Genomic DNA, 12,773 nt, shown 5'->3' on the forward strand with positions numbered 1-12,773 from the left:
TGGGTTTCAGATTTAGGCATGAACTATTTAATGCACTACAAATTATTACACTGATGAAGTCAGCTGGTTATTGGTTGGTTTGGGATGTTTTTGTCTTAAATTGTTTTGGTTTATATTTTTGACAAGTAAGATACCCTAAGGCACATTAGTACCCAGCTGAACCAGAAAACAACGTAGTTTAGTATATAATGCCACTATTTTTCAAAACGTTTCAAAACTTTGGGACTGCATACATGCATATTCAAGCAGAAGTTCCATGCAACCTATTTTTACCTAAAGACATGAGAAAATCAAGCAAGCAAGTCTCTGCATGGAAAGACAAGATGCAGAAAGTATCTATAAAGAACACAATAATGAAACAGTAAATCAGCAGTCAAACAAGTGTGCTGTAAAGATACTAATGCATGTACACATGTTCACTCTTCAGTTTTAACTAAAAGTTCATCCAGAAAACCAGACTGATTATTAATCCTATTCCCACTCATCCCAAATTACACAAAGATGAATACTCTTTCCCCAGAATTTTTGAGGAAAGTCTATGTGTTGTGAGAAACATCATGTATACAATCAGTCTTTAATTCTTGCAGTAGTTTGAGATGTTATATTTGATAAACTTGTAACAGATACTAAAAAGCCATTCTAATCATTACTTTCCAAGCTACAAATAAAATACAAGCCTGAGACTCCTGCAGCCTTAACTTCCACCCACCACATCTTCTGGCCTTTAGTCAGGTGCAAGTTGTACATTTATCTCCTCTGAAGAAGAGTACCGCATTTAGTTTTTATACAGTCCCAATAAATGAAAATGTTGAGCAATTTGAGCACTTACAGTGATCAGATGGCCTGGCACAGCAGTCCCAGAGAAGTATAAGGCTCTAGTAGATACCGGTGCACAGTGTACCCTGATGCCATGAAGCTGTCAAGGGGTGGAACCCATCTATATTTCTGGAGTGACAGCAGGATCCCAAGAGTTGACTGTGCTGGAAGCTGAAATCAGCCTGACTGGGAGGAAGTGGCAAAAGCACCCTATTGTGACTGGTCCAGAGGCTCCATGCATCCTTGGCATAGACTACCTCAAGAGAGGGTACTTCAAAGACCCAAGAGGGTACCAATGGGCTTTTGGTATTGCTGCTTTGGAGACTGAGGAAACTGAGCAGCTGTCCACCTTGCCTGGTCTCTCAGAGGATCCTTCTGTTGTGGGGTTGCTGAAGGTTGAAGAACAACAAGTGCCAATCACAACCACAACAGTGCACCAGCAGCAATATTGCACCGAGTCTCCCTGATTCCCATCCATCAGCTGATCCATAGACTGGAGAGCCAAAGAGTGATCAGCAGGACCCGCTTGCCCTTTAATAGCCCCATATGGCCAGTGCGAAAGTCTAATGGAGAATGGAGACTAACAGTAGACTATCATGGCCTGGATGAAGTCACACCACCATTGAGTGCTGCCATACCGGACATGCTAGAACTTCAGTATGAACTAGAGTCAAAGGCAGCCAAGTGGTATGCCACGATTGATATTGCCAATGCATTTTTCTCCATTCCTTTGGCAGCAGAGTGCAGGCCACAGTTTGCTTTTACTTGGAGGGGTGTCCAGTTCACTTGGAACCGACTGCCCCAGGGGTGGAAACACAGCCCTACCATCTGCCATGGGCTGATCCAGACTGCACTGGAACAGGGGCAAGCTCCAGAACACCTGCAATACATTGATGACATTATCGTGTGGGGCAATACAGCGGAAGAAGTCTTTGAGAAAGGGAGGAAAATAATCCAAATCCTGCTGAAAGCTGGTTTTGCCATAAAATGGAGTAAGGTCAAGGGACCTGCACAGGAGATTCAATTTTTGGGAATAAAATGGCAAGATGGACATAGACAGATCCCCACAGATGTGATCAACAAGATAACAGCAATGTCTCCACCAACTAGTAAGAAAGAAACGCAAGCTTTCTTGGGTGCTGTGGGGTTCTGGAGAGTGCACATCCCAAATTACAGTTCGATTGTAAGCCCTCTCTATCATGTGACCTGGAAGAATGATTTAAATGGGGCCCTGAGCAACAATAAGCCTTTGAGCAAATTAAACACAAGATAGTTCATGCAGTGGCCCTTGAACCAGTCCGGACCGGGCCAGATGTAAAAAATGTACTGTGCACTGCAGCTGGGGAGAACGGTCCTACCTGGAGCCTCTGGCAGAAAGCTCCAGGGGAGACTCGAGGTCGACCCCTCGGCTTTTGGAGTCGGGGATACAAAGGATCTGAGGCCAGCTATACCCCAACTGAGAAAGAGATACTGGCAGCCTATGAAGGGGTTCGAGCTGCTTCGGAAGTGATTGGCACTGAAGCACAGCTCCTCCTGGCACCCCGGCTGCCCGTGCTGGGCTGGATGTTCAAAGGCAGGGTCTCCTCTACACATCATGCAACTGATGCCACATGGAGTAAATGGGCTGCACTAATTACACAATGAGCTCAAATAGGAAATCCCAGTCATCCAGGAATTCTAGAAGTCATCATGGACTTCATAGGCTGCCAGTATATCTCAGAATATATTCATATAAAAAGTAAGAATGACAGCCTGCTTTTCCACAACACATTACACAGTACTGCCCAAGTCAGTTCCAATTCTCTCAAACATGGGCATTAAACCTTCTAAGCAGAACTTATGCATAGTATTTCCCTGTATTAAATGGGAAGACTGTACAAGAAATAGTGCTCAGCATGGTGTGCTAAATACCACAGAGCTTGAAAGAGAAGCTTTCAATCTTGCTCAGTTGTGCAAGACATTACAAACTACAACAATTACTTTGCCATTTTTCTCTGTGAAAGTGACATAATGATGCATCTTTATAGCATACCAAAATGGTAATAATAAATTTAAAAGAAATCAAAAGAAAAAAAAATGGCAACTTTAAGGAAATCTCCTTGACCTGCTGCTAATGGCTGCTTACCAAGTACAGCCACTACAAGTCTGGGAAGCCCTTTTGGACATGAGCCACCAAACCTGTTCTAGGGTAAACTTTTCTGTAAGAGATAACAGAAGAGGACTTACATCTGTCCAAGGCAAAAACATAGCAGAAGCCACACAGGGCTTCAGCCTTCTCAAGACAGGTCTGTAAAAACATGTTTCAGCTAAGTTGCGGATGTAGCCACTGACCTTTAGTTCCCTATGGAGATGTGTATTCCATGCATGTCAAATAATACCAATTTATGAAACCAAAAGGACATATGGTTTTACATTAGATATTAAAAAAAGGCAACTACCAACATGCACTGAAGTTTTTATTAAGTAACTGCTTCAAAGATGTGTAAGAGATCCTTATGTGATCTTATCACTAAATTAGTTCTAAAATTGATGTTACAAAAAGGCAAAAACAAAGTTTAGATGGGCCCGTCCTAAAGCTCTTCCCAAACTAACTCTTTGCAAGACTATCTTCCCATGCAAAAGTTTGTAACATACTAGTAAGCTAAAGGGATCTATTGTTTTCTGCTTGCAAAATCCCCATCTTTTTACAGCATACAAGCTATCAAACATCCAACACATACTGGAAGTTTTAACACTTAATATCTGAAGTGTTTCCTAAAAAATTACTTTTGACTTCTTATATTAAGTGATAATCATCAGTGGGTTCATCATAACAGAGCATATATACATTGCTGAAAGCTTTAGCATGTAATACGAACTACTCTTTTAAACATTAAAGAAGAATGTACTTCAGAAGCTCAATAGTAAGGAACATGAAGTGCAACAGTTCACTTAAAGCACAACAGAATACAGTCTAGTTTGATACCGAACTAGTTCTAATCCCAGGACTCCTGTGCACTTCCAGAATACAGCATCTTCATTCTTTCTGGGTCCACGTTGCTTCTGCCTCTGTAATTCTAGGACAGAACAGGTACCGGTTTAGAATCATTAACACTTCCAACAATTTAGAGGTGACAGTCACTACAAAACAATTTTAGCTTTCTGCATGCATGTATCTCAATAGAATTTGAATATCATATTTTTAATAAATACAGCTCTTTCATCATAAAACTTCTATACATAGGTGGTTAGGCCTTGGTGGTTTTAAAGCACTTTAATAAACCTCAGATTTTATCAAGTGTGAGAATAATCCTTCCCAAAGTTCAAATCCCAATTTCTCCTACCCAACACATATCAGGTGACACAGCTTTGGGGAAAAACTTTCTTCTCCATTTCTTAGTTAAGAATGAACATCTGCATTACTTTCCCAGTAAAAAGACAAAAGCCTTTTCCTTTGGAAAAACGATGAAACTCAGTCACATGTAAGACTGTCCCAAAATAAACAGGCTAAGAGCCTCCAACAGATTCCTCTTTTCAAATTCATCCTTTGATTATCAAATGGCCCTTGCATGCAGTTCCTTTGAAAGGGGAAGTGAATATTGTAGAAACAGAAGTGTTACCTTTCTTCCCCAAGGGAAAGGGCATCAGGATCCTTACTGAACACTGGATGATAAAATGCCTCTTTCAGTAATAGTAAAATGGCAAAAAACAGCTTGAACAGTTCATTTCAAAGGAAACAAGAGAGCTGATTACAAATACGCGTATTCTGTCAGAATCTCATGTCAGAATGACATGAAGTCTCATAAAAAAGGAATACCACCTGATGATCTCCAACTCAAAAGAGTTGGTGCACTGCGTCTATATGATTGAGACAGCAGTTGCCCTGGAAGTATTCTATGCAAACAAAGAGTCAAAGGACATGACTTGGACCTAGAAATGACAGATGTCATTAAATTCTGGGAGGCACTCCACAAAGGCTGGAGATGTGTATCTGGAAGCAATCTAGACATCCACCATCCCCCTTGATTGAGATCCACTTTTGAAAACAATTTATCTGAATTTTAAAAGTGTCCTTGAACAGGAATATAAAACAAAGATTCACTGAGGCTGCAAGCATGAGCAGGAAGCAAACGTGTGTAACTGAAGTCTCATGAAGACCCAAAGAGGAAGGGTCCAAATTTGATTAGGGACCTTATCAGGCAGGTAAATACACCTAAAACACCCAATGCTTTCAATAATAATGGTAGGAAAGAAGATAGTCAATGAAAGGAAGGTCTGAGCTTGAACACAAGCTTTGGAGATTGCATAAAGAGCGACAGTAATTATTGTTCTTGTGGGTTCTTTCAAGGTATTAACATTTGGAATTCAACTCAGTTGTTTGTCCTGGGTTCAGCAGTAGCAGTCATTTTTCTCCTTAGTAGCTGGTGCAGTGCTGTGTTTTTGACTTTCAGCCTGGGAACAACACTGATAACACCGATGGTTTTAGCTGTTGCTCAGGAATGTTTACTCTGACCAAGGACTTTCTGAGCCTCATGCTCTGCCTGGGAGGAGGGTAAGCCAGGAGGGAGCAGAGACAGGACACCTGACCCAAACTAGGCAAAGAGGTATTCCATACCACAGCACGTCATGCCAACTATATAAACTGGGGACAGTTACCCGGAAGGGCTAGATCACTGCTCGGATTGGGCTGGATATCAGTCCGTGGGTGGTGAGTGGTTGTATTCTCTTCCCTTGTCATTTCCCTTATCATTATTATTCTTGGTGGTCTTTTTTACAGACACCCTCCTGTCGTGGGGAAAGAGCTTGCATGCCCTTGTGAGGTTGAGAGCTATGCTAGTGGTGGCATATGCCTCCGACCATCATTCCAACAAAGAATGTACGATGAAATAAGGTACACAGTGACAGTCGAAATGGTTTCAGTGGCATTACCCTGGATATATACTGCTGAACACACTTACACTGACACAAAGTTCTAAAAGCTAAGACTTCCAGTTCATTTGCAGACTTACCTTCTGGATATTAGGTGGTGCAAAGAATCTTTCTCCTTGAAAACCAAAGGCAATTTCTTCCAACCAAACAGGAACTTCCTGCTGGGCCTACATAATCAGAAATGAATTTAGATACTGCTTTACCAATTCATAATTAAGAGTTGCATAACTGTACAAAAAAATAATAGTTGCTAAGTACATTAAACTGGAATCCTGAAGAACAGAAAACGATTTGAAACTTACATCTGAAAGCACTTTAACGAGAGATTGTGCAAGATGGCCATCTGAAGTGTTATCAAAGAAGCAAACTGCTTTGCCTGTATTTCCACAACGACCAGTTCGTCCAATTCGGTGTACATACTCTTCAATGGTGGAAGGAAGATCAAAATTAATAACATGTTGAACATTTTCAATATCGAGACCTCTTGCTGCCACTGAAGTTGCCACAAGAACTGGACACTTTCCAGAACGAAAATCCTGAAGAGCTACTTCTCTCTCTCTCTGTTCTCTATCTCTGCAAAGAAAGCAAATGCTTAGAACATGTATCTCAAAAAAATCTGCAGTATTAAGATACAGGCTGAAAGATCATGATTCATGGACAGAAGTAGGTTGCGGAACACAATCTGAAAACACAACCTTCACACCAGCAGTTTAGATTTTTTAACCGTGCAGCAGTAAGACACAGCAACTATTTTACCCTAAGTCTCTAAAGAAATTATTTTAAAAAGAACCAGAGACAGCTATGTAATGAACTCACTGCCTTGCTAAGATCAACTTGTTTAACTGATTGTTTCTTTATGCCATACTCAGAAATGCTTTTCCTACCCTTTGCAGAAAGATGCCAGAATAGCACAGATGAATTCTACCTAGACTCCTGCCTAGGCCATTTGCAGATACAGTAAAGTGGCCAGCAAACAGCACAAAACTTGGCTTTCCTTCATCACAGAATGGTTTGGGTTGGAAAGGACCTTAAAATCATCTAGTTCCAACCCCACTGCCATGGGCAGGGACGCCTCGCACTAAACCAGGTTGCTCAAGGCTCTGTCCAACCTGGCCTTGAACACCTCCAGGGATGGGGTAGCCACAACTTCCCTGGTCAACCTGCTGAGTGCCTCACCACCTCCACAGTAAAGAACTTCCTCCTTATATCTAAACTGAACTTTCCCTGTTTAAGTTTAAAACCATTACGCCTTGTCCTATCACTGCAGCCTCCTATGAAGAGTCCCTCTCTGACATCCTTTTAGGCCCTCTTCAGAAAACTGGATTTGTTATGGGGTTTGCATTTTTAAAGAATCTTTACAGACTATACAGTACTTAAGATAAACTCTGATCTACTGTAAGTTACGTTCTTCACTGTACAATTTAGAAAGCTAAAAAATAGTGCCCTTTTGAATCTAACATGGGACATTTACTGAAATCTAGTATGCCTGCTATTCCAGAGAAGAGCAACTATCCCAACTTCAACCCAAAAAACTCGAATGAGTAAGAAATCAGTAACATTCATTACAGTCTAGCAGCTTCCACAGAACCAATTATTCTCTTGGTAAGTATGCCTTAACTCACACTGTAGTAACTATACATAAATGTGTTAAGAACCTCCTTCCACACAAGAAAAGCTGTGGGACAGCAGTTCAGACTAGCTGAGAATAGAAGGCCGCATCTTCTCAAACTGACCTCTTCACACACCTGTAAAACCGACTGGCACAGGGCTCATACAAACATCATCTATCTGGGTACTAACATCATTTTAACCCATTTACAACCTTGATATTCTGATGTTTGTCAAAACACTGGACAAAACATTTTAGTGGCAAGAATTCAAGTCCTCTTTTCTCTTATTACAAGATGAAAAATATTACAAAATAACATTTTTATGTGCTGTACAGTTCACTGAACCTTAAGATTCAGTTTGTTGTCCTATATTTTGACATATAAACACCTCAGAACTACATTCCAGCTCATTACATGAAAGACAAACCATTTTCTTTAGATGAATTTAGACCTGGAATTAGCAACTATTTCACCCCATTTCTCAGTATTTGTTCAGGTATGCAACACTAATGAGTAGACTACAAATGCAGGTTAGAAGCATCTTCTCATTCTCCACATCAAGAAGCAGAAATGACAGCATAAGAAATTTGCACTGTATATAACCCAACTTACCTTGTCACTTTGAGGAAGCCTGTAAGACAAAGTGGAAGGCCCACAACTGCCACTTGAATTTACAAATATCATCTCACCCTAAGGTCTAGTTTTGGTCACAACAAATGGTAACAAAAACTACATATAAACAAAAGCTGATTCTACTGAGTTAATTATATTTGTATTTAATGTTTAAGCAGTAAGCATAAGATTCTCCAGTTCATACACAGCGCTGTAAGTCTGATCAACACATCAAATGCTATGAGAACTGGCCTTCAGAAACACTATATTCTCACCTGGACAGGCCTGCTAAGGATAAGAAGACTATCTGAAACAAGCTAAATCCCACAGATAGAGCCAAACACAAACCTCAATGAAAGCTTCTGGTAAAGATATGCTAGCAAGTGACTTTCACTTTAAAAACACTTACCCATGGATGCTAGTGGCAGCTATTTTTTCTTGACAAAGAAAGGCTGCAATGTAGTCTGCTTTTTTTTTTTTGTCCACAAACACCATGGTTCGTTCATGACCTATTTAAAAAGAAGTTCAGATTCACTGCAGTTTGAAACCAGATGCATTTTCACTATTCAGAGTTAGTCACTTATACAAACACTTACTACCAGAACACATTTTGAATAAAGTCTTTAAGGCATGACTGCAATTTCTTGCATTCTACTTAAATGTAATCCATCGATTTTGAGATCAACACAGACACCTAGGTGAAGAAAAGTGCACTGCATTTTTTTCCTCTATAAAGGAGGACACACATGTTGTTCTCCATGATGAGCATGCACTCCCTTTTTAGAGCATGTGGCTAAAAGCAACATGCCATTCTAAGCACTAAACATGAAGGTAGACAGACCAACTTTTAATTCCAAACTTCCTTCCAGTTCTCAGCATGGGAACTTAAGATACATTCAGAGCAAAAACAGAACAACCCCAGACATTAACAAAATATAGGCCAGAAAGTTCACGTAAGATGTGAAATACACCTATAATCTCGAGATAATACCTCCAGATGCTGAAGTACTGTAATTCACCATATCAAGAAACTAATCATCTGGGAAGCTTGTCTGCTAGTACTCAATAGATATGAGACCTTGACAAATACTCATAAAACAAATATATCTAAAAACTCAGACACCCCCACGGTCTGCTGCACACTTCCATCAGTAAGACCTGTAAAGCATATAACATGCATAACAGCAGAGAATCATGACCTGGTCAATAGAAAGAGCACAAGTTTAAGAACAAACAATTAGCAATAAGGAAAGTTACCTATGTTTTGCAGAATTTCTATCAGTTTATCCCTCTTGGAATACTGAGGAACCTGAAGAATACTTTGCTGAACATCACTGCAAGCTCCACCCACATGTCCAACAACAACAAATAAATAATCAGATTTCAAAAATTCAGCAGCTAGCCTTGAAAAGAAACAAAATTGAACAACATGAAATCTGTTACGTATCACAAGATCTTCTTTCAAGACAAAAAAACCCAACTATTAATAAAGTCTTGACTGAGGACCCAAAGCCACAACAGGTGACTTAAGACTGAGTTTAAAGTGAATTCAATCCTACTTCAAAGAAAGGCAATTAATCTCCCCAACAGCTGTCAGTATTAACAGACTGAATGGAGGAAAGCAGCCCATTCCATTCTTCCATTCAGGACAGTCAGCTGCTGAAGATGTTTTCTCCAAGCCTCAAAAAAGATCTTTTAGACTTTCTGAAGGTCAGAAGAAAAATGCCAAGATCTGACTCACTGAAATGCCAAAATACTTCACTGCAATGGTCTGATCAGTTTACATGCTCTCAAACTGTAATATGCTTACTGGCATTTTTTGGTGATACTGCCACAGCAGTGTCCCTTCCAGAAAATACACAATATTATGTCAATTGCTAAAACTGGAGTTTACACTCCTCTGATATGAGTATTCAGATGCCTATCGCTTAAGCAGTGGAAATACTGAATAATTTTCATCCACCTGCAGATATTTAGGGACTGAGCTGTTTTGTACTGTCACTCCCAGGCCCAGAAACCCACTAACATCTGTCAGAAACCATTCTTTCAAAGAGCCTGTGAAGTGGAGCTTTCAGGGTAGTGAGCACTACATCATACATCATAAACCATCTGTGAAAATTTTAAAACCATTATAAGCAAATAGCATTTATGCTTGTAAATAAGAACTGCATATCAGAAAGGCTGGCAAGATAGGCAATAATTAGGGTGCCTAGTTACATTATGCCCTGGTGTCAAAAAGCACTAGCAGTGCTGCTCATGAAACAGCAATATCACTGGTTTTGAGTTTACACATATATAGTGTGGGAAAGGCAAGAAAGAAACAGGAGCAGCACAAGGACTTCTGCAAAAGTAGAATTTAAAAGCCTTCAGACAAACTTTGTAAGTTTCTGTGGAGTTGCCACCTAAATTAAGCAGCTAATCTATGCAAGTTATTAGTTCTATTACCTAAAAAAAAAAAAAACAAAACAAACGTAAATTCTTCAGCAGGGAATGTTAACATGATAGCTTTCAGTGCTTTCTAGCAAGACTGTAAGCTTTTAAATACAAGGAGTGCTCTTAACTCTTCAGATTTCATTCTACACAACTTCAGATACAGTTCCATTTTTACTTCACTCACCTCTGAACTTCTTCAGGAAAAGTGGCACTAAACATTAGTGTTTGACGTTTCTCCTTTGGTGGCATGCTTGGGTGAGAAACCAGCTTCTTCATATCTACCCCAAAACCCATATCAAGCATGCGGTCCGCTTCATCTAGCACCAAGTATTTCACATTATGCAAAGCAATCTGCAAGCATTTCAGTGGAAAAAAACCTATTGGTTCACTGACAGTATATAATTATACAATATCCTTATTGCCAAAATCCACCTTTTAATTACTTCTTTCTAGTAGATTTCTGGTAGAAGTTAGTTATAGAATCATAGAATAGTTAAGGTTGGAAAGGACCTTAAGATCATCTAGCTCCAGCCCCCCTGCCATGGGCAGGGACACCACACACTAAACCACGACCCAAGACTCCATCCAGCCTGGCCTTGAACACTGCCAGGGATGGAGCATTCACAACTTCCCTGGGCAACCTGTGCCAGTGCCTCACCACCCTAACAGGAAAGAACTTCTTCCTGGTATCTGACCTGAACTTCCCTTGTTTCAGTTTGAGCCCATTACCCATTATCCTAACTCTACAGTCCCTAATGAAGAGGCCCTCCCCAGCATCCTTATAGGCCCCCTTCAGATAATGGAAGGCTGCTATGAGGTCTCCACGCAGCCTTCTCTTCTCCAGGCCCAACTTTCTCAGCCTCTCATTATACGGGAGGTGCTCCCATCCCCTGATCATCCTCGTGGCCCTCCTCTGGACTTGTTCCAACAGTTCCATGTCCTTTTTATGTTGAGGACACCAGAAGAACTGCACACAATACTCCAGGTGAGGTCTCACGAGAGCTGCTCCTTTTGATGAAGCCCAGCATGTTCAGCTTTCTGGGCTGCAAGTGCACACTGAAGCCGGCTCATGTTCATTTTCTCATCAACCAACACTCCCAAGTCCTTCTCTGCAGGGCTGCTCTGAATCTCTTCTCCACCCAACCTGTAGCTGTGCCTGGGATTGTCCTGACTCGGCTTGGTTGAACTTCTTGAAGTTGGCACTGCCCACCTCTCAAGCCTGTCAAGGTTCCTCTGGATGGCATCCCTTCCCTCCAGTTTATCAACTGAACCATACAGTTTGGTGTCACCAGCAAACCTGCTGAGGGCACAACTCAATCCCACTGTCCATGCCACCGCCAAAGATACTGAACAGGATTGGTCCCAAAACTGACCCTTGAGGGACACTGTGGAGACAGTGTTCTCACAGGAGAACGGATAATTGGTACATAAACTCTGAAAATCCTGAAAGATACAGCAAGGCTGTGAGAGGCCCAAGGAAGCTTAAGCAAGCAAGATATGAAGAAGATGGAATTCACTGAGGTAATGAGAACTGTGGACTGTTGGCAAGCTTTCGAGGTCCCCACACCTGTGCTTAACCAATTATATGCTAGTTGCAAAGTGTCTTCAAGACATGTATCTAATCATAATATGCCAAATCACTGTAAGTGCATGTAAGAAATAGTATTTAAGGGGTTAAGGCTTTGTAATAAACAGCTTTTGTCTGATCATATTGATCTCTGAGTCCATATATTTTCTGTGGCAAATGGCGCCCGAACAGGGACCCCCCGTATTTTTCATGTTGAAACTGAAGGAATTAAAGCGCGTGGCACCGAAGAAAGTGGAAAACGTGGAGCCGCAGGGACGTCGGCTGGGTTCAATCCGGCAGGACCAGGATCGGGAGGTCGTCGCCTCAGAACGGAGCCTAGTGAACCCCGAAGACACTGCACAGTGGAAATAAGGTACCAGCCGACGGGGTCTGGAAGAGGGTTAGGATGGGGAATCAATTAAGTAAAGAAAAAATGGTCATCCTTAAACTCTTCCAGCATATCCTCTCAGTGAGAGGGATAGAATATGACAATAATCTGTTAAAAAGATTGTTGCTCTGGAGTAAAGAAAAAGAGTTGATCAAGGGGGTTAATGAAGCTTTTGATCTCGGGACTTGGAAAAAAATTGGAGCACGCCTGTGGGATCAAGTTAGTTGCGGGTTTAAGGAGGCGAAGTCTCTTGCTGCCCCCTGGTTACTACTAAAAGGGACTCTAGCCGCAATGAAGGCTGAGAAACAGGTGGCAAAATCCGCTTTTACAGCTCTCTCTGACTCGCCTTCACAACAGCAGGGCTCGGCATCTACATTAGGTTCAGCACCCAGTGCTACAGCCATGGTAGTGTTGTCTACTTCAGGCATAAAACATTCTG

General features: G+C 41.2%; 1 protein-coding gene across 1 annotated transcript in view; it reads right to left on the reverse strand.

Annotated features, from left to right (window-relative positions):
* Positions 1-3,561: 3,561 nt before the first annotated feature.
* DDX4 (DEAD-box helicase 4) overlaps positions 3,562-12,773 on the reverse strand; it is a gene marked incomplete at its 5' end in the record, with an annotated part of 32,257 nt that continues 23,045 nt past the window's right edge. The window contains 6 exons of the mRNA XM_061469341.1: positions 3,562-3,872; positions 5,805-5,891; positions 6,027-6,297; positions 8,356-8,455; positions 9,204-9,349; positions 10,564-10,730. Coding sequence (XP_061325325.1) covers positions 3,792-3,872; positions 5,805-5,891; positions 6,027-6,297; positions 8,356-8,455; positions 9,204-9,349; positions 10,564-10,730 — 852 coding nt within the window. The remainder of the gene's footprint in view (positions 3,873-5,804; positions 5,892-6,026; positions 6,298-8,355; positions 8,456-9,203; positions 9,350-10,563; positions 10,731-12,773) is intronic.

The sequence above is a fragment of the Pezoporus flaviventris genome, unplaced genomic scaffold (assembly GCF_033815535.1).
Source record: "Pezoporus flaviventris isolate CSIRO_AGI_PZ_B2104156 unplaced genomic scaffold, CSIRO_AGI_Pfla_v1 ptg000057l, whole genome shotgun sequence".
Taxonomy (NCBI): Eukaryota; Metazoa; Chordata; class Aves; order Psittaciformes; family Psittacidae; genus Pezoporus; species Pezoporus flaviventris.